Source organism: Takifugu flavidus, chromosome 9, assembly GCF_003711565.1.
Source record: "Takifugu flavidus isolate HTHZ2018 chromosome 9, ASM371156v2, whole genome shotgun sequence".
NCBI classification, from domain to species: Eukaryota; Metazoa; Chordata; class Actinopteri; order Tetraodontiformes; family Tetraodontidae; genus Takifugu; species Takifugu flavidus.
Window position 1 is genome coordinate 14,744,708 of NC_079528.1, and position 21,630 is coordinate 14,766,337.

Sequence of the window (21,630 nt, forward strand, 5' to 3'; positions counted from 1 at the left end):
ACTAAGATTGGCTGAGAACACCACCTGTGTCCATTTCTAAGCAGCATGTGAAGCTCTTTATGTGGTTGTGCTTCATGTTACCAAACATGACAACATGTTTCTTACTCACCTGTCACTATGAGGACCACGCAAGAAGGCTGGACAATGTAAATGTCACTTTTACTCATTCATTTTCAATTTATTGGTCAAAACACCCCCACAAATGCTAAATGTCTCACTTGTAATCATACATTTTTAGAATTCATGAATGCAGAAAAACAAGTAGTTTCTATCATTTATGTCAGCCATTCTGCTCCTTTAAAATGGGCTACAGAATCTCCAACATGTAACAGCCTGTCTCCAAAAACAATAGGGTTTTTTGCATAGCTTGGATGTATTAAAAGCTTTTTTCATTAAAAATGACTCTTTGTGAAGTATAAGAAGCACTCCGACTTCTTGAGAGTGATATTCTAGCTGTTGAAAACGTCACCCATTAAGTGCCAGTACAGGTGAAGACAGCTGTGTTCCTAGCAGTCAGCAGCGGCTGCTTGGCTCTGCTTAAACTCTTCCAAGTCTCGCTTATACCAGTCAGGAGCCTCTGGACCCATCCCCCCCGTTGATTCATGATTATAACCATAAGCAACCGTGACCTCCTCATCTTTCTGCATAGGCCTCAATGTCCGGATACATTTGATAGTTCCAAAACGAGGGTGAACAAATCTGTAACAAAATCACACCATTTTACTGAATTGCATAAGCTTACATACAAAAATCACAGTAAAGCCACATCGTTGGCTGAGGATTTGTTTTTCTCAGGGGGTGAACTCACGGGTCATATCTGCAGTTTGGAGTGAAGGAGTGGTTTGCCTTATGACCCAAAGAGGCACAATATCTCAAAATGGCATCAAATGGCTGAGGAACATCAATGACGGTGTCCTCATCTAGAGAGATGGTGTTGCCATTCAGTGCCCAGTCTCTGCTGTCCACCTGATGACATGGAACAAACAAAGCAAACGTTGACTACAAACTGCTATTTACACTCGCTGGCCACATTATTAGGTACACAATGGATGAGACTGAACCCCTGTTTGCCTCCAGAAGTGCTTTAATCCCTCTGAGCATTCTTTCAACAAGGGGCTGGAAACCATCCTCAGTGATTTTGGTCTGATAGCATCATGCAGTTTTCTGCAGAGTTGCACATTTATGATGGGAATGAGATGTGGTGACTGTGGGGGCAACCGGAGCATGGCAACGAGCAACAAGCAATGACTCAGCCTGAACCGTCGATGCAAGGCAGGATGGAGCTGTGATTTCATTGCGTTTCCAGCAAATTCCGACGCTGCCATCTGAATGTCAAAGCTAAAATCGAGACTTGTCAGAACATGCGATGTCACTTGTCTGATTTTGGTGAGCCTGTGCAAATTGTAGCCTCTTTTCCTGTTCTCAGGTGGCAAGAGTGACACCCGGTGGTGGCGTCCTGCTGCTAGAGCCCAGCGTCTTCAAGGGTTTTGGTGTGCTGTGTTCAGGGATGGTATTCTACATTCCTCGGTTGTAACCACAGTCTGGCCTGCCTCCTCTGCCCTCTCACATCAGCAAGGTACTGTCGTCCACACAAGTCACTGGGAATTTTAGTTTTTGGACCATTCTCAGGGATGCCAAGAGATGGTTGTGTGTGGAAAATCCCAACAGATCAGCAGGTTCTGGGTTACTTAGGCCAGACCAACAACACTGCCAATTTCAAAGTCACTTAAATCCCCTTTCTTTTCCGTTCTGATGCTGGTTTCAACTTCAGCAAGTTTTCCACAACTACTGTCCTAAATGTATTGAAATGCACCCATGTGATTGGCTAACTGGCTATTTGTTAATGAGCAATTGAGCAGGTTTACAAGTGGCTGGTGAATGTATGTGGTATCATAGTTGGCCCGATATGTGGCTAAATATATACTAATATAAGGGACCTTTAGTGCAATCCTGAAGATTCCAAACCCCTTTGCTCTTTTTTTATATTTTGCTATGTTGACTTTTTGCAAACACAGCAAGGAAAACTACGTTTATATAAAGTGCTTCATATCAGGACACATGATCAAATCAAACCTGATCAAAACTGAAAACTGCTGTGTTTGATTAAGATTTTATTCTATGTTGCACTGGAACTTTTGACTTTAAAATATTTTCAGGGGATTTCAGACAGCATTCTCCAAAAACACAATATGAAGGCATTCAGAGCCTGTGTGACCCTTGATATGTGTTGGCTTTTTATGTTCTGGGTTAGTCCAAAGTTTTCAAGGACACGCCCCGAGTCTTGTTAAGTGGCAGCATGAAGGTCTTTATGCGCACAATATACCTCCATAGTAATGACAATTGATTGGCAGGATGATGATAAGAGCAGTACATTCAAAGCAGACAAAAATGACTTGCTTTGTTTGACCAGAAAATCTAAAGAGAAGCTTTTTTAAGTCCTCCTTTTTTAAGTCATCTAATCTTTGTTAATGAGACTGTATTTATCAGAGTGTGACTCAATAAGCCGCACGTTTTTTTGGCTTAACTATGTTTCAGTTAAAACACATCAAGATCAAGATTATGCTCAATAAAAAAACGATCAATTAAAACTGGTTTAACATCTAAAAACACTACCTACAGAGGGTGGTTAGCTAGAATGCACATTGAGTTGGACAGCTTTACAGAACCACAGACTGTTTGTGTAGATTTTACCTCAGTGTGTGTGATGCGTACTCCATTGTAAAAAGACATTACAGTGTTGGCCTCAGCATTTGTCTTGGCAAACAGGCCTTGTCCTGCTCCTTTAATTAAGGAATCTGCCACAAACACCCTGAAACAAAGGGACACATGGTCAGTACAGCAAACAGAGCTGCAGTGGCTCCAAAATCTTTCTGTTTCTGAATGAGGGCATGAAGCCTACCTCTGACTTTCATAGGGATCAGGCAACAGAGTGTGGGTGGCGATGCAGGTGGATGTGGACTTGTCATAAGAGTACAAAGGGGCTACAAATCACAGGATGGCTGTTAAGACATCTCCTAATGTTGAAAAGTGGAGGAATGTTCCAGCATTTGACACTAACCACACGAAAAATGCATAAAAAAAACAATTGAACTGGATTTACTGACAAACATTTCTTCCTCCAAAAAAATCAGAACTTGAGCAGAAAAACTATTCACACAGAATTATACAATAGACAATATCATATCTTTGATTTAGGATCCAAGTGTCAAATAGACTGAACTGCTGAAAGCATCTGAATTGCTTCTTAGCTCTGACAGCACGTGCCTTCACAGCCAGGAAGCCCCAAAATGAGAGAACATCAGGAGATTGTTCAGCTGCACCAAAGAACCTAATATGGAGAACTTCTTGAATATGGAATTTGTTCTTACAGTTGGGCACGATTTCAAAGTGTGGCCTTCCGCTTTTGCTGAAGATGACAGTAGCAAGGCGAGCCGTGATCAGCTCCCCATTCACGAAGCTTCCATAGAGTGCCGTGCATCTGTCAGGGTAGATGTAAGCTATAGCTTCACCAGTCATCTCTCCATCCTTATTCACCTCCCCAAATATGCTGCCACCATCCTAGACACATGCAAGACATACTTTTATTTCGCGAATGACATTTTATTGAAACGAAACAAGACGCGTCAAAACTGTGAACATGTAGAACGTATGAATGTTGAATCAACTCACAGGATTGAATAACCAGCATTCTCCACAGCGATTGTTCTCTTTGTACTGACCCCGAAACACCAAACATTCCTCTCCATCAAACTCCTGAGCAGGGCCATTGAGTTCACCATCAACATATGTCCCATATAAGATGCCACCATCTTCATTTGTATATATGCCCTGACCCTGCAGAGCATCCTCCACAAAGTACCCCTCCAGAGTGCTGCAAGAGAGAACAATTCATTCACTGTTTGATCTGTACAGCATTTCTGACATACAGGAAGAATGTTTACCATATTTAGCCATAAAGTTATTTAGTAATTAGAATTTTCCAACATGTTGAACCTGTGATTTTTGCAGTTTATGGCTTGATTGGTTTATGACTTTATCAGCTGGTCAGCAACAGCAGTCAGGAAAAAACCCATCATGTTATCCTATAAAGAAGGATGACACGATGCCGACATCAATGAAAATCTGCTCTTACTTTACTTCTTGAACCCCTTTTTCATGGAATATTTTTTCAAAGGTTTATTTTTACACATACATCATGAAAGATAAGAAACCATTATCGAAAATTCACAGAAGGGAAAAAAGGGGAAGAAAGAAAAATCTGCCTCAGAAAACCCTCATGTTGGACCCTTTCTACTTTTGAGAAAAGTAACCCCTTTTTATCCGCAATAATTGCAATCATGTGTGTCTTAAAAACATGTCTAAACAACTCATGTATCTTGTAAACAACTCAACTCTCTAAACACTGATATCTTTTATGGGGTAGCTTGGCAGAAAGTATTTTTTTATTAGCTGCATCTGACAGCGAAAGCCATGGTCCACAAAGAGTTTCCAAAGCACCAGAGGGCTCTCACTGTTGAAAGTTTCCAGTCAGGAGAAGAAGATAAGATACAGTTCCAAAGCATTCAATTGTTCATATTATAGGTTGGACTAGTAAAAATGCTGACATGTCATTTTAACAGGGGTGTGTTAATTCTCCCAATAATAACTTATTTTTATATTGAATGTAGTATGACAGCTTCTGAAAGCTTAAAATATGTATCTGGTCACATTATGGATGTTAAGGTGTCTACACACTATAAATCAAAGTACCGGTAAACAGCAACCAGCCACAGGTTAAATTCCTCCTAGAGCTGCTCAGTTGGACTGAATTCATTTTCTAAGCTACTGAACTTGAAGAGAACCAGCTATGATGCTTTTTCCTCACATTTCAGTACGGAGAGTAGGTAGAGACAATGGAAGTAAAGTTAGGCAAAAAGGAGACACAAGATATTAAAACTAAAGACACAGATAACTGCATCCCATTCAAGCATTAATACACCTGCTGGCTTTAGATATCTGATTTCATGATATAGACAGACAGTGATGCTCATTAGTCCTGATTGTAAGCCAAACCAAGCCATCACCCAAGCAAAGTAATACACTATGGTAGTGAAAATAAAGCTGTATACACAAATATGCAAGTACCTTCCATCAATGAAGAAAAACTTGCCCTTTCCATTCTTTTCTCCATGAGTGAAGTGTCCTTCAAAACGATCCCCGGAGGAGTAGGTTACAGTGCACAGCCCATGAGGTTGAGCGTCGTCATCTAATGGACCTAAAATGTGAACAAGACATGGTTTTGGCCAGACTGTGCATAGAAAACATGGACAAGGAATAATATAATCTTAAGCACCCCCTGTGTATCAATAAAACATGATAAGGTTTTCAGGAAAAGAAAACGTTCTGAAGAAAGGTTATGGGAGGATATAACGTATATAATGTCCCCAAATTTTCTGATAGAGCTTTTGCGAAGGTTTTTTTTTTTTTTTAAAAAAAAAAAAAACCACACACACGCACACACAGAGAACGTCATCAACCTGCGCCCGTTCAAACAATAACAATGCTGAATGTAATGATTACTTTTAGACAAAAATGAATGACTTTGACCATGTTTAGCATTTAATGGCTGGCAAAATCATTGATACGCCAATATAATGTTACAAATTTAGGGAAAATAATGCAAACTGTTGATATAAGTACCGAAAACGTTCAGGATTGTTAGTCTGGGACGTCGCGTCCCAAAAAAGAATATGGTAAATATCGACTTTACATTTGATCAACTGAACCCAAACACCAGAAAAATCAAAGGCTCAGTCTTAGTTTATGGGATGCCAGGACATTATAATCAACAGCTTTAAAACGCTCGACCTTCCACGACGTCGTCCGTGTTGTCATCTTCGCTGTCCATGCTGCAGGCCGAGACACTACTACGTCAGCCCGTGAACGTCATACACGCACACGCACGCACGCATACGTTGCCTTTTTTGACACAAGGACACGATGCAAATGACTACTAAAATGTAACTGAGCATTACACATCAGCACCCTCTCTGTGTAATCTCAGCTGTCTGCTGAGGCTGAGGTTTAAAACAATGACAAATAGTTATTCAAATAAATCATTTATGTTGCTCCGATAAACTATAAAGAGAATTGACTATTTTTTTCTCGAACTATTAGATTTACCATTATTAGAGACGGAAATATAGAAAGAATAGTTTTCTGTGGTGGAACTTTTTATCGGCCCTTGGTGGCCCTGCACTGAACATGACGAGTTCTGCAAGGCAGACTCCTCATTTGCATCAGTGTTCCTGAACATTACTTCTATTGCAGGTTGTCATGGCAATCATCAAAATTATTTTATTTTAACAGTAAATTAAAAAAAAAAAAAAGGTCTCTGAAATATGCAATGTTTTGTAATGATTTTAGCCACTATATATTGAATATATTCAGTTAAACATGAGTTATTTACTACCGGTACTTTTGAACTTTCATAGCTGTTGAATTTTTATGCAAACTCTAAAAGATTAGGAAGAACAGCATGAGGAGGAGGTGCAAGGCTGTTGTGACTGTGTGTGGTTCTACAATACTGTTTGTTGGCTGGATAAATGGCTCAATTACCAATATGTATTTTTTATTTAGTCTTAAACCAGGCAATCTACCAAATTTCACAAGGCAACAGTCAAGGGCAGAATTAGCTGTTTGGCTTTGGTGAGAATATCTGACAAATTGTTAATGGGTAGATCCTTCTGCTCGACTCACAAATGCATGTTCCGCATGTGTTCATTTAAAAAAGAAGAAAGAAAGAAAGAAATTTTTTTTTCTAAATTCCTCACTTGTGCTCTTTATGTTGACAATAATCAGGAGTTTATCTCCTCTTTAACCCATGACAGATTAAAAGAGGTTCAAATGCTGACTCATCTGTCCTCAAGACATTTCAGCAGAGACTTCGAGCAGTGTTTTAATGCGACTAGGTTGGAAGTGATCAGCCATCGCACATTTGTAATGGACGTTTTTGCCATCAGACCTTTGGGCCAGAGTAGACATTGTCAAGGAATTGAATCTGAAGCTGAAGTCAGAGAAGCAGGTCCTTGGTCAGCACATTGGGAATTCTGTCTGCCTACAATGTCTCCCAGACCACAAACACCACGAGCAAAAGAGAGTGAGGAGAATAAAGCAGGGCCTCCCGCCACTCAATAGCCAAAAAGTAGTTTCCAGAACAGTGGAGGGCTTCAGAGCAGATGTTGATGTTGACACCAGAACCGCATTTTCATGCCTGCTGCTTGTAAAGATGCAACCACTGATAGTGGATGGAGCTATGCGGTGGACAGCTGTTGACACCTTTTCCTCTGAGCATCAACCAGGTGTGACTCATTGTTGTAGGTGTAAATATGGGTTATTGAGTCACTGTAGGACACGAGAATTAGTCGTGCAGTGAACCCCTGGCACACATGAGCCTGCTGTTTCTTCTATAAATAGAGGTTCTATGCTATATTTGGAACTGGAATGTTTAATGTTTACATCAAGCCTCCTTGTTCTTGGGTCATTAACAGAGCTGCTTTGAACAATTTAGCCTCAGAACAGAATAGAAAATAGAATTGTTTCATTAATAGAAACAAATACAACTTATTTTAATGTGTTCGAGCCAGTTTTGCTGCATCAGGGTGGGTGCGAAGGCCAACTGTGAACCTCTGCTCGGTGTCCTACTGTCAATTTCTGTTGCCATGGTTGCTGCTTCTTCTATGTTGTGACCAACTGAACTTTTATTGTAAGTTTATGAGGCCATCACTATAAACCTAAATATAGATGCCAGATGTCATCCAACTTTAACCACACCACAGGTAAGACAACTGGAAGTGGACTAAGATGGTATAATGACCCAATAAAGCACAAATTGCACTTTGACCCTTCAGACTGCTTATCAGTTCCCAGAATCCCGATCAGGATCTCTCTCATTCTTCATTGCAATGAGAAGGGTAGCTGTTTTTATTTGGGTTAATAATTTTACTGGTCATATATGTCAAATCAAATCAAAGTCAGACACCATTTCAATATATACTACTTTGAACTAATTTTAACCAAGTTACAGTTGCAACATGGATGTTGCAATGTTATTTGGAAGAAATCTTGTTAAAATAAAAGGACACAAATTTGTGTCTACTAAGTTTTTCTTTTCCCTATAATCCTGGTAAAGCATGCTGACAGAATCACAAAGGCTTTGTGCATTATCATTGGTGTGTGTGCCACATAGAGTAAAAGCAGGTGACCAACGAATGACCATTTGACAGAATTAAGCCACACGGGTATGGTCTGTTGCTTTACCTTTCACCTGTCTGTAGGACTCTAGACACAACCCACTTCCTGTTTTTCTCTTTGTCTTTAACTCTGAACGCAGTCATTTGGGCATAAATGCAGACAGATCATCCAAATATGTAGCTGTTACATGATTCTTCTCTAGATCAGTGGATCGCACACTGAGGTGTGCCTCCCAGTCAGGTGCCACTGATTTCAAGCAGTGTTCAGAGCTTGGTGAGGTTAGCAAAGTTATATTTGTCTTTTTCCTGTCTAATAGTGGTATGATGGGATAAAACCTGGTCAAGTAACTAAAAATAATATGCTCTCTCTATTTTAAGTGCAGATTATTTTATTGACATGGGAACATTATTGTGCACACAAATGTCTCAGTATTATAGCTCATGGACACTTTATTAGGCACAAACCGCTCGATTCCTTGTTAACACAAATAGCTAACCAGCCAGTGACATGGCTTTTAGAGATGGAAACATGGTCAACAATGGAAATGTAACTCTCTCTGGACATGGTTGTTGGTGCCAGACGGGCTGGTCTGAGTATTTCAGAAACTGCTGATCTACTGGGAGTTTCAGTCTTGACAGAATCTGGTGCAAAGAAGAGAAACTATCCAGTGAGCGCCAGCGTGGAGGAAAATGCCTTGCTGATGTGAGAGGGCAGTGGAGAATGGAGGCACAAGTTTAAGAAGATCGGAAGGCAACAGTACCTCAAATAATTCACACAGACTCCCCAAAATTAGACAATAGAAGAAAAATGTAAACATTATGAAAGCATGGCTCCTTCCGACCTTGTATCAACACTGCTGTGGTGAAAGGGGAGATTTGCATCACAGATGTATAGCCGGTGCATATCATCTCAATATGGACCAAAATCTCTGAAGAATGTTTCCAGCCCCTTGTTGAAAGCATACAAGAATTAAGGCAGTGTGGAGGCAAAAGAGGCTGGACCCTTTTACATTTTGTCCCTAATACATTGGCAAGTGAGTGTTTTATTGCTTTTAGTCATAAAAACATTATTCTTTTAACAGCTCATTCTAGCCAACGGCACAGTCAATTTCCAAGGGAAAAGATTCCCCTACAAAAGTTAGAAGACAAACACTCAAATTAAATCAAGTTTCATTGTCCAGTATTGTCTGACCCGGAGCTCAGAAAAAGCATTCCTGTAGCGACTGTCCAGCAAGGGGATTCCACCAATGTCATCAAACCTTAATGGATATCTGAGAGACAAGAACAGGACTGTGTGCTAGGGATAGTTCAGCCTAAATGAAAGAAGAGACACGCGCATCGTGCAGAGCAGACCTCACTCAGGATCGCCCAGACATCCGCATCAGACTGGAACACCAGGCGTATTGCACAGATCGGTTGCAGCACGTCTTCAATCGCCCCTTCAGCCAACCCACTGGCAAAGGCACCTGAAGCACAAAATGATACAGTGACCTTTGAAACCCACGGCTCTAACCAGAGGTCACGTCATTTGAGTTTACGAATGTTAATGCTCCAATAAAATGGTGACCAAATCCACTTTCCAGTTTGGTGCCTGTTTCCAGCTGTTGAAGACTTTCTTTTTGTTTCCCAACAGCTGCTGTACCAGTTCTTCATAGCTTCAGGCCTCATATTCATATCTTTCCCAGCACTTGCGTGTAAAAGTGCGCTGTGTTTGCTAAATGGGTTTGTTTACCGACGATAATGAAGCCGTTATCTGATTCTTTGTATGCAGAAGGCAGGCTAGTCAGGAATTTCTGTCTCACTGATGCCTGAAGGAATAAGAACACAAAGACAGGTTTTTCCTCACTCAGAATGCTCACTGTAAAGCTACCAAAAAAAACCCTCCCAAAACATTCAAATGTTAGCAGCTGCCTAATAGCTTCTAATTTTCCTGTCTGTTGTGTTTTGAACAAAAATAAAATCAGTTTAACAATGCTATTTGCAAGTCAGTTCAATACACAACACACAGTATGGTTCCTTCTCCATATCTACAGAACATTGCTCTGAGATGATCACCAAACTAAAGAGTACAGAGAGGACGCTTACTCACGTTTCTGGGGAGAACTTCCACAGTGGTGTTATGGAACTTGTCGGTACTGGTCTCGATATTCCCACTGCGAAACAGATATCTGGAATATGGAAGACATGAGGAGAGTCAGCAATGATGGAGTTTCCTTCACCTTCTCACTTCATAACCATCTGAAGTGATAATGAGGTTTCCTCAGAGAGTCTGGAGCTGCTGGTCCTTCACACTGAAGGCTCTCGGCCGAGTTTGTTTGAGGCATTTGTTGCCGAGGAAGTTTGAATACCAAATTTCTTAATATTGTTTGGGTTAATTTGCAATGATGCAACACACCCAGAAATGTGAATTGGTTGTAGGAATTTGAAAAGTATGTAGTCATTCTGAGATGGCGTTAATGCCCAGAAGAAGTCCACTCCTTTGTAGGCCCTCTCCAGGCTGTGCTGCTGGTAGTGTGTCAGGCTGCTGCTCAGCTCCGCTGCTGGGTTATTATGGGCCTGATAGAGTTTTGAAGTCTCAAAGGCCTTATCCTGGAGGAGCGACACACATGCACAGCATTAAAATCACCTTCTTCTGAATAACATCTTGGATGTCTGTTTCAAGATTGGCACATTATCTCTTTTTAACTCTGCAAAATTTAACTCTGCAAGCCACATATTTGTGGTGTAGATCCAGACTTGTGATTCCTTTAATCAGTAAAATTCATCAACATTTTTGCTGTATTTTAGTAATAAAACGCCTTTGAATTCTATTGAAAAATTAAAGTAAATCAACGCACTGACTAGTATGAAAGACTCCTATGTTTATTTTTTATTTTTTTTAATCAATTATGGCCATAACATTCAAAAACAATATGAGATAGAATATTTATAGTATTCCATTATACTGTTTAAGCAGTTTTTCAGATTGGTTGATGCTCTTCCTCAATGTTACATTTTAACATTTCCTTAAACTTCATCGAATCATTTGTTTCTTATACAGCAGTGCTAAACAACTACAACACGTCATGTTGACAAGACTCCCTTAAGCTATGGGATGTTTCTCTCTCTGTGTCCTCTTTGAGGTCCTAAAATTCCCCCCTCCCGTAGCAGGTGTTACAATTCCTGGAGATGTTTCTCTAACTCCAAACCACGCCAATGAGGTGGGCAAAACAAATGATTAATGTTTCACTAACACAACACATGCTGTTCAAGCTTTAACCACTCACAGAACAGATCTTTCAAACACTTTATCATTGTTTTTCAACCGTCTGTTTGCTCTCTCTCCATATTCTCTCTCTCTCGTGGTTCCTGCCTTATGCCTTCTACCTTTGCTTGTGTTCTCTTTGCCTCTTTATTGCTCCCTAGTTATTGATAAACCATGCAAACACTGTGACTCTCTCCAGTTACCACAATGCCAGTGTGGTGACACTTTGCCCTCATTCTTATCACCTTGAGTCCTCAAACTCTTGGCTTATTGGTTTTGACCTCTAGACTATTAATTGCTGATTGTCCTACCCACTGTGCATTTCTCAGCTACATTGGATTGACAGTCTTCTTTCCATGCTCATGATTGACTACCACCCAAAAATGTGAGTAAAGGTTTACAAAAAGGATCATTCGCACGCGTGACTCCTGCTGCTGTGGTGAGGCTGCTCTCACCTTCAGAGGCTGTATCTTCCCAAGCAGAGAGGAATGGAGGCCGACATGCTGAAACAGGGAGGGCTTGTACTGGCGTTTTAGCAAGGCCTTCTGGTCATTACAGTGTTTCTAGGTGAGATAACACAAGGCTCCTTTCACATGAACTCCAAGATAATCAAGAATAATACCCGCCAGCACACTGAATATTATATATTCTGATATGTATATTGTATACACCCTCCGTACTATGTACAGGTATACAAAAGGGCTGATTATCCATTTATCTTGGATTATATATATGTATATATATATATGTGTATATATATATATATATGTGTATATATATATATATATATATTATATATATATATATATATATATATATATATATATATAATATATATATATATATATATATAATATATATATATATATATATCTATATATATATCTATATATATATATATGTTCATTCTTTTAAAATATATTTTCTATTCTTATTTTTTTTTTAATTCTGCGTGCTTTTTGTGCTGTAAATTTCACCGTGTGGGACAAATAAAGGGATCTAAATCTGAAACTGAAGCTACAAATACATAAACAAAAAACTTGGTTTCTTCTTATGCCTTTTTTACCCTCTAGCTGTCTAATTCATGTCTCATATTCATGAAAAAACTATTTTTCCAGTTGTACCAAACGTTTTTTGAGCTAATAGAATGTAAAATGTTGTGTAGACCATCCAAGGACTTTACCACCGACTTACTGCATCTTTTTCTGGGTTGCAAGTCTTCACCCAGAGGATGTGATCTAAGAGCCAGTCCACCGGTTTGTCTTTGTGGAACATAAGGAAGAATTCTGAGATCATATGGAGGTCACTGGTCCGGAACATTTTGCCTGCAGGTCACATCACATGTGTCTTATGGACAGTGTTTCTGACAACAAACAATACACCCTTGTTAACTAGCAATCACCTTCATCAGACATCTCATTCAAGGCACAAAGCTCAAATTCTGGACATTCTTGGCAAGATTTCAAGAAATCTAAAGCAAACTCATGATTTGCTCTCTAACATCAGAGGCATTAGAAATATAAGTGATTGGTAAATAAAATGAAAAAGGCCAACATTTGACAGTTTGACAGTCCCAGAGTTGAGGGGAGGTCAGATTTTGTTGGTACTAAAATATCTGGGGTTTCACCTTTGAGAGACTCTCAAACATCAATGAATTCAATTGCTCTCGCAGACTGAAGTTTCGCTCTAGCTGTCCCTCAACTCTTCAGCATGAAGTTTGAATGGACAGAATGGAATCGCCATGAAATTAAAAGATCAAATTTGAACAAAAGGACAACCATAGTATAAGTAAAGCATTTAAGCAGCAACATTTCCGTAGTAGCCACATGTACAGTGTGTTAAATAATAATTAATTCTGCATGACTAGAAGTCTGCTATGATCTTCCCTCCTCTCCTCTCCTCTCCTCTCCTCTCCTCTCCTCTCCTCTCCTCTCCTCTCCTCTCTACCCACCCCCCCATCAGCAGGAGGGTCCCCCCACATGAGCCTGGTCCTGCTCAAGGTTTCTTCCTGTTAAAGGGGAGTTTTTTCCTGCCACTGTTGCTTGTCTGGGGTTAGGCCCTGGGATTCTGGAAAGCGCCTTGAAACAATTTTGATTGTAACATAGCAAATACAGTATATATGAAGAAAAATGAGAATAAATAAATCAAAAATCCCATTCTATTACATAGGGTTAGGGTTAGGGTTTTCAGAGGGAAAAACAAGGTGAACTCAGAAATCCTTCCTTTTATTACATATTACATGTTAATCCAACAAATGCTACATTAGAGTGCTACATTGTGTCCAGGTGATGTACATTTGGTAACTGACTGGTGCACCAGAACTCAGCTACGAAATCATGTCTGTACCTAATGAAACAAAAATTAATTCTATGGAAGGTACATACACACCTATGAATCCTAGCTGGGAGAACTCCAGGAAGAGCCAATCTTTAGAAGCCTCCTGAGCGGTGAAAGCCTTAATTTCATCGTAGTACCCTGATTTTGCAATAACATCATCTTCTAACTGGAAAGACAAACACTCACTTTTCAAATGTTTTAATTTCCCCCTTAATTCCAATATGGTACGATGGATATTTTAAATGAGGTCCTGTAAAGACCCAAATTGCTGGGGGAAAGCATTTTGCTGTGTTTTGGTCAGTATTTGATTGGTTTAATATCCTTTAGTTTCCTCACACATTCCTCTTCAATCAACACTACATCTCATGCTCATTGCAACCTGAATATAATAGCTTCCTTTGTCCTGAGCATAATGCATGAGGTAGCTGAAGTCCAGATTCTGCTTTGTTCTCCACCTGAAGACCAACAAAAACTGGGTCAAAAACTGTGAGTGCAATGGTAGAAGTGATGAGAGTAACTGGTTATAGTGGGACAGAGAGGATCAATGGACTCGTATTACCTTGCAGTATTTGTCTATATTTTCTTACTAATTCTTGAAAAAGGTTTTAATTTTTCCAATGATCCAGTGCATTCATGTGTCCAAATGAACGTGTGGAATTTCAAGTAACCAGTAAGAGGTGGGAAATGTACCTGACTCTGTCCTTGGAGTCTCCTAAGCTCTCTTTGATGGTGCTGAAGTCTGGGTAGTAATGAGGGGAGGGAGAGACCACTTCCAGTAGCCCAGACTGCACATCATCTGGAAAACTCCAGAGGAAGAACTGGTTATTTTCATCAGTACACATCATAAACAGCGGAACACAGGGAGACAGGAACGGGAGCGGAAGAGGGTCAAATCAACCATAAAATGAAGACTAATTATGTGTTCCGATGTTCCTTCACCGTTTTTAAGCGGCTTTACATGTGTCTTTACATTACATCCTAAGTATCACTGAAGCTTAACATCTACCTGAAGCCTGGGTCACTTTAAACTGTTGTGAGTGGATGTTTAGTTCTTGATAAAAAAAAGAAAGGAATGTCTGGAGGCCACCTGTCTTGCTTTTCTCCTTCATTAAGCCTAAATGCTAATTTGCCGCAGAGGAGTTCCTGATCGTTCAGAAGCAAAGGTCGCTGTTAAACAAACAGACTTGATGCGCGTCAAACACTTGCATCTTTACAGACTATCTTAATCTTTACATTTTATTTCACTTGTTCTGATCACACCTCAACCAGGAACCAATAACATGAACAACATGTGCGACTGACCTTTTAAACTGGGATGGGAAGGACTCAGTATTGACTTACTGCTTCTTAATGGTCTCTGCTGTGCTGTGCACGTATTCTGAGTCTGTCTGTGTCAATAAAAAAAAAAAGTCTGTCAGGCAGGAAGTTTGTGATGCACGGCAAATGGATGGTCCTAAATGTTGGATTTAAAACTAACATTAAGACAACATGACTTAACTCAAATCCTTTTAGAACTGTCAACACACCCAGATCATTCCAGTGTACTCAAAGGCAGAAAACTAAAATCTGACAACCATGTTTTACTGGGCAGAACTTTGAAGGAGCTTTGAGAGACGCCTGATCTAAAATGGGCAAAACTCCACAGAACTGTGAGAAGCTTCGTACGGATCTCCGTAGCACTGTGGAAATGTGTCTAGAGGCTAACTGCTAACTCATAGTTCCAGTCAACATCAATTGAGGCTTATGAAGCACCTACGGGGAGGGAGGGGGTGCTCTGTCACAACCACTGTTCTGCATAGCTCAGCCTGGTCACTGCTATGCTATGATATGCTAGCTTCCCCTAGGTCTGGTTCTGCTAGCGTATCCTATTGTAAATGAAAGCCCTATTTTATGTGTGTGTCTGTGTGTGTGTGTGTGTGTGTGTGTGTGTGTGTGTGTGTGTGGGAGTAACCTCAGCAACGAAGACAATAATAAGCAGATGTTGGCGATGTGCCTGAGTCAGGCTGAACAGTAATGAACTGAGTGTATTCATCAGGTAGCTCTGCTTTTCCCGTTTGACTGTAGGAATGCCCATCACCAGGAACACTGAGGAAGGAGCACATAGAAACACAGGTGTGGACAATGACAATTAGCTGTTCCTTCAGTTTCCCCACATTGATTTTATTAATTCAGTTGAAAAGAAATGCTTGCATCAAGGTATTTATGTAAACCTTACATATCAGCACATGTATTTGGGCTTGTGTTGATTCGTTCACCTCCATGCCTTCCCTGACCCAGGAAATGCTTGCATCAAGGTATTTATGCAAACCTTACATATCAGCACATGTATTTGGGCTTGTGTTGATTCGCTCACCACCATGCCTTCCCTGACCCAGGACTACATTTGGGGAGAGGCTGTCCAAATTCTGTCTGAGGTGGGGCAGGTAGTGGTGAATGTTTGGCCTCTGGAGAACCTGCTGCATCTCTTTTTAAATTCACAGCAAACGTAAATACATAACTACATCAAAGGACAAAATTCAGTCCAACACATTAGATTACATTCATAGATACACACACACGTCAATGAAATGTGAAGAGCCAGTTGCTCCATCTTACCCTTTGAAGCAGAGACGGCAACATTCTGTGGTAAAACCCTGATGTTGTTGACAGGTTGACAAATGTTGTTCAGCTGTTGTAGCACAGCCCGGAGGTCTCTGCTGACCTCTGCTTCCATCTTCTTAGCCAAATGCAGATGTTCATACAGATTTTGCAAGTCTGTCCATCTTGCTGCACCTACAGCTGTTGAATCTATGGCAAACAAGAGACTCTGAATTTGTGTCGCGGTCTAGATCCCACTCATTCATTTTATAAATGATACAGTTAAATACACTGTAAACAGTTGGGTTTGGGTTTGGCTAACCCTAACCCTAACCCTAAAATGATGACAAGTGCACCATTCAGTCAGACAGCAACAACAGGGAAGCACTTGTCTGCAGTACTTTAGATTTACTACCTTATTAAAATATAGAAGTTGCGAGGCAGAAAACATGAATATTGTCAGCCTGAACAGACACTGGTATGTATGGTTAAGTAAGGGTGCTCTCAAATGGCTTCTATATTCACTTGGTGCTTTGTCTTTTGTTTACAGACAGCATCAGTCCTCAAGTCACTGCAATGTCATAAAGCTGTCACATCGTTGAGCACCGTTGGACAACTATAAACATGCACATGGGTAAATAGAAGAAAATGAAGGCCATAATATGGGCTTGTAAGAGTGAACGACTACCACCTATAACTGCTGTTCTGGTTCAAGTTTTATAAAAATGCTTCAATACAATGAATATGTATGCAAATAAAAGTAGAGATCAAACATTTAATCAGATATGCAGCCAACGAGCTGTAGCCCATATACAGAGTAGGATTGAAATAATTCATGTGGGTCAAGCAACATGAAAATCAAGAGTTTTGCGACAGTGGGTCACAACATATTGGACTTGTTGCGACCTCACTCACTCACTCACTCACTCACTCACTCACTCACTCACACAGGAAATACAGGAAAACCACTACTAGACAGGAAATGGAATTAAGAAAAAAGAGAGAAAAAATAAACATAAAAAAGAGAAAACAATTGCACCAGAGCATGCAAAGCACCTGTATACCAAGGCCCTCAGGCGAACATCAGGACACCCCCTCAATCTCTCTCTCTCTCACACACACACACACACACACACACACACACACACACACACACACACACACACACGGACGCACAGTGACCGGAAGGATTATGTTGGTCTGTCAAGCAAATTTCTTGTCAACACCTCACTCTTCTACCAACTGTTGGTCCGCAATAAAACGGCTTTGAACATGGAAACTGCATGAAGCGGTAAAGCCCGTTTGTAGTGAGCGTTTAAAGAAACAGTGGAAATAACATGTTTCGCACACCCGCATTTTAAGGTGGTCAAGTTCCTCTGTGCTGGAGTTTTCCAGAGATTAGATCGATATGTTACCTTTATCCCTGGGAATTCGTTCAATCCAAATCACCATAGGAAAACACGTTAAAGCAATTAGCACCAATCCACATTTAAGATTAGAAATCCTCATTTTATGTCTTCTGGACAATCTGTATATTTTACTGTGTAGCCTTTCCGCCTATATATCCTAAAAGCTAAACGTTGAGACATGCAGGTACGAGCGCAGGTGAAGCGTTCGGGAACAAGCGCAGGTGATGCGTTCAGGTACGAGCACAGGTGAAGTCCGGTTTCACAGACTGACGGTGATTGACGTCACTAAACAAACACGCGTCCTCGTTGGTTCTGTGCGCTGTTTAAACTGTCAAAGTTATACAAGGATGTTGGCCCCCTGTTTTTTTGTTGATTTGTTTTTAAACTTGCTTGTTTGCTGCTTTGCATCATCGTTATTATCAGCCCTTAAGTGACAGTTCACGTTTGTTAACAAATAACCCGGATTTTGACGGATTTTAACGAAAATTAAACGGGCCAAAGAAAGATAATAATAATTTTGTCCTCCGAATTGCTGAGGCCCTGAGCATGGGTCTTCCAAAGATCCAAGATCTTCCAAAAAAGAAAAAGAAATCCAAATTTAAAAATAACGTTTTTAAATCGTTTTGTGGTATTTGAAATAATTCGACAAGAAAGCTTCCTCTTCTACGTCCGCTCGTGGCCATCTGGGGTGGCTGCTGTAAATCATCTCCGACATCATCCTCTGCTCTCGCTGCACAAAATTCGGGTTTCCTTTTAAAACAACACAACACGCTTAACAACTGCTTGATTACAGCGACACCCGGGGGTGTACGCACAACCCACCTTCATTCATTACAAAAGATTCTGACATACTTAAGATTAAGCATAATTGTGCTTGATTTAAATGTTAAAATTATAGTTTAGGATGATTTTGCATTATATCAAAGTTGAGGAGCCGTAGCGTATTGTAGACCATCTCTTACTTGAGGTTCCACATTCGATCTCTGCCTTTTCATTTTAAGGGGTTGAGTCTGCTTTTTATTCACATCCAGCCTGCACATACATACCGTTCAGATACTTCCTTCTTTAGTTCAACCCACTTCCTGTCCAGGTGCCTTTCCAACTAAACGTCCTGCTCTATCAGTAATATTAAACATTACATCCCCATTCAATGAAAAATAGCAAATCATCAACCGGATATGCAAGCTCCAGACCTGTCTTAAAGACATAAAGTCTTGGATGTCTTCAAATTTTCTCCTCCTTAACCCAGGAAAAACTGAGGTCATGGTGTTTGGTCCTGAACCTCTCTGGGATAGATTAGATCACATGATCACTCTAGATGGTATCTCATTAACATCTAGTCTCTCTGTGAGAAATCTAGGGGTAGATTTTGATCAAAATCTCTCCTTCAACTCACACATTAAATTAGTCTCTAGAAGTGCCTTTTTTTCACCTTAGGAACATCACAAAGATCAGGAAGCTACTGACGCAGCATGATGCTGAAAAGTTAGTCCATGCATTTGTTACTTCCAGGCTGGACTATTGTAATTCTTTATTATCAGGGTGTCCAAACAACTCTTTAAGAAGCCTCCAGTTGATCCAAAATGCTGCTGAGTTCTGACAGGTATTGACAAAAGAGATCACATAACTCCTGTAATGGCATCTCTTCATTGGCTGCCTGTTAAATTTAGAATCATTTTTAAAACCCTTCTTTTGACCTACAAGGTCCTCAGAGGCCTAGCTCCATCCTACCCGGAGGAGCTAGTGATACCTTATCAGCCCAATAGACCGCTTCGCTCTCAGAATGCTGGTCTACTTGTGGTTCCCAGAGTTTCCAGGAGTAGAATGGGGGGCCGAGCATTTAGCTACCAGGCCCCCCTACTATGGAACCAGCTCCCTGTCCAGGTACGGGAGGCTGACTCCATCGCTACTTTTAAGATCAGACTTAAAACCTACCTCTTTGCTTATTGTTACTAATTCTGTAGTTCCTGTAACTATCATAGACAGACAAATTATCATACTTAGGGGGTCGTCTAATCGTTAGGTCACATCTTATTTATGCAGCCATAGGCCAAGGCTGCCGGGTTCCAGAAACATGATCACCTGACAGGCCTCTGTCACCCCACTGGGTCATGGCTTCCTCTCCTCTCCTCTCCTCTCCTCTCCTCTCCTCTCCTCTCCTCTCCTCTCCTCTCTCTCTCCTCTCCTCTCCTCTCCTCTCCTCTCCTTTCCTTTCCTCTCCTCTCCTCTCCTCTCCTCTCCTCTCCTCTCCTCCTCTCTCCTCTCCTCTCCTCTCCTCTCCTCTCCTCTCCTCTCCTCTCCTTGAATTCCCAGAGAATGGGAACCCGCATTTGAAGGACTAGTGCATCAGCAACCTTTCCTATGCGTGACTGTGAATGTGTTTGTCTCTGTGTGTAAGCTCAGTAGTCAGCTGGTGACGTTTACAAGTTGTATGTCTTGCCCGGAGGTCAGTTTGGTGTTTGGTGAACCCAGAAGTTGCTCATCACCTGTCTGGTAGTATCTGTCTGGTGAGGCATGGTGGTCGCAGCAAAGGACAAAAGTGCTTAAATTACAGCCTGAATAATCTCAGAATAATTTTGGGATATTGAATGTAGATTGATATAATAGGTCAATCTATTCATATTTTGTAATTAATTTATGATTGAGATTATGAACAAAAACTATTTCAACGTTTGGCACTCCCTTACTCCCTACGTTAAAGAGCCAATCGTGGCATCTAAAGTGAGCACTTGAGTGTTTCTTATGTCCAGCTCCTTCGTAGGTCGCTGTAACACCAGTTTTGATGCTGTTGCCCGTATCTGATGGGAAACCTTCTTCTTCAAAGGTTTGAATACCAACCAAATAATTTGTCACTGAAGATTGAAGATGAATTATATTTAAGCAATATCCACATCTTTACTTCTGTGTCACTGCTGCTTTCAGGACTGGCGATGTGGCTGTGGAGGGGTCTACCACCTGACCTACCACGGTTTGATGCTGTGCTAGAAAGACATTCAGATCATGCTATCATCTTTATTATTGGTACTTATTTATGAGTACATTTAGGCACATAATGTTAGCACACACTGAACTATCTTATGGAGAGTACAAACACATTCATGACTTCATAGATGTTTGTGCTCATTGCAATGTTCACAAACAAGGATTTTTCTTTGAGTTGTATGGTGTTTTGTGAGATTCTTGAACTCCTTTATAGAACAAAGGCTGAGTATAACATGCATGGAACTACAGTTGTATAAAATTATGATTATGTAAAGTAATCAGATCACAATTATGGTGATCCAATAAAACTGTATATGTGCTGACGCAGCATGATGCTGAAAAGTTAGTCCATGCATTTGTTACTTCCAGGCTGGACTACTGTAATTCTTTATTATCAGGGTGTCCAAACAACTCTTTAAGAAGCCTCCAGTTGATCCAAAATGCTGCAGCCAGAGTTCTGACAGGTATTGACAAAAGAGATCACATTACTCCTGTACTGGCGTCGCTTCATTGGCTGCCCGTTAAATTTAGAATCATTTTTAAAACCCTTCTTTTGACCTACAAGGTCCTCAGAGGCCTAGCTCCATCCTACCTGGAGGAGCTAGTGATACCTTATCAGCCCAATAGACCGCTTCGCTCTCAGAATGCTGGTCTACTTGTGGTTCCCAGAGTTTCCAGGAGTAGAATGGGGGGCCGAGCATTTAGCTACCAGGCCCCCCTGCTATGGAACCAGCTCCCTGTCCAGGTACGGGAGGCTGACTCCATCGCTACTTTTAAGATCAGACTTGAAACCTACCTCTTTGAAAAAGCTTATTGTTACTAATTCAGTAGTTCCAGTTACTATCATAGA

At 40.7% G+C, this 21,630-nt stretch overlaps 2 protein-coding genes across 5 annotated transcripts; both read right to left on the bottom strand.

Moving 5' to 3' along the window:
- Window positions 1-153: 153 nt before the first annotated feature.
- On the bottom strand, window positions 154-5,998 carry setd7 (SET domain containing 7, histone lysine methyltransferase). The gene is made up of 8 exons (XM_057043960.1): window positions 5,848-5,998; window positions 5,125-5,254; window positions 3,670-3,871; window positions 3,369-3,558; window positions 2,900-2,981; window positions 2,692-2,809; window positions 809-966; window positions 154-699 (listed from the first exon to the last, which is right to left on the bottom strand). The coding sequence occupies exons 1-8, from the start codon at window positions 5,885-5,887 to the stop codon at window positions 507-509; spliced, it is 1,113 nt and encodes a 370-aa protein (XP_056899940.1). The 5' UTR covers window positions 5,888-5,998; the 3' UTR covers window positions 154-506.
- A 2,604-nt stretch (window positions 5,999-8,602) lies between these two features.
- On the bottom strand, window positions 8,603-18,543 carry LOC130531789 (alpha-1,3-mannosyl-glycoprotein 4-beta-N-acetylglucosaminyltransferase B-like). Of its 4 annotated transcripts, none has more exons than XM_057043942.1 (15): window positions 17,805-18,543; window positions 16,408-16,599; window positions 16,166-16,276; window positions 15,764-15,897; window positions 15,154-15,200; window positions 14,503-14,616; window positions 14,192-14,267; window positions 13,864-13,978; window positions 12,670-12,800; window positions 11,931-12,038; window positions 10,627-10,820; window positions 10,321-10,399; window positions 9,964-10,039; window positions 9,585-9,697; window positions 8,603-9,502 (listed from the first exon to the last, which is right to left on the bottom strand). In XM_057043942.1, exons 1-15 carry the CDS (start codon window positions 17,896-17,898, stop codon window positions 9,485-9,487), a joined length of 1,602 nt encoding a protein of 533 aa, XP_056899922.1. In that variant the 5' UTR covers window positions 17,899-18,543; the 3' UTR covers window positions 8,603-9,484. The 4 variants fall into 4 exon arrangements, with proteins under 4 accessions (XP_056899922.1, XP_056899923.1, XP_056899924.1 ...); XM_057043944.1 differs by lacking the exon at window positions 8,603-9,502 and adding an exon at window positions 16,028-16,080 and having other exon boundaries at window positions 9,509-9,697; XM_057043943.1 differs by lacking the exon at window positions 9,964-10,039.
- Between the last annotated feature and the right edge of the window lie 3,087 nt (window positions 18,544-21,630).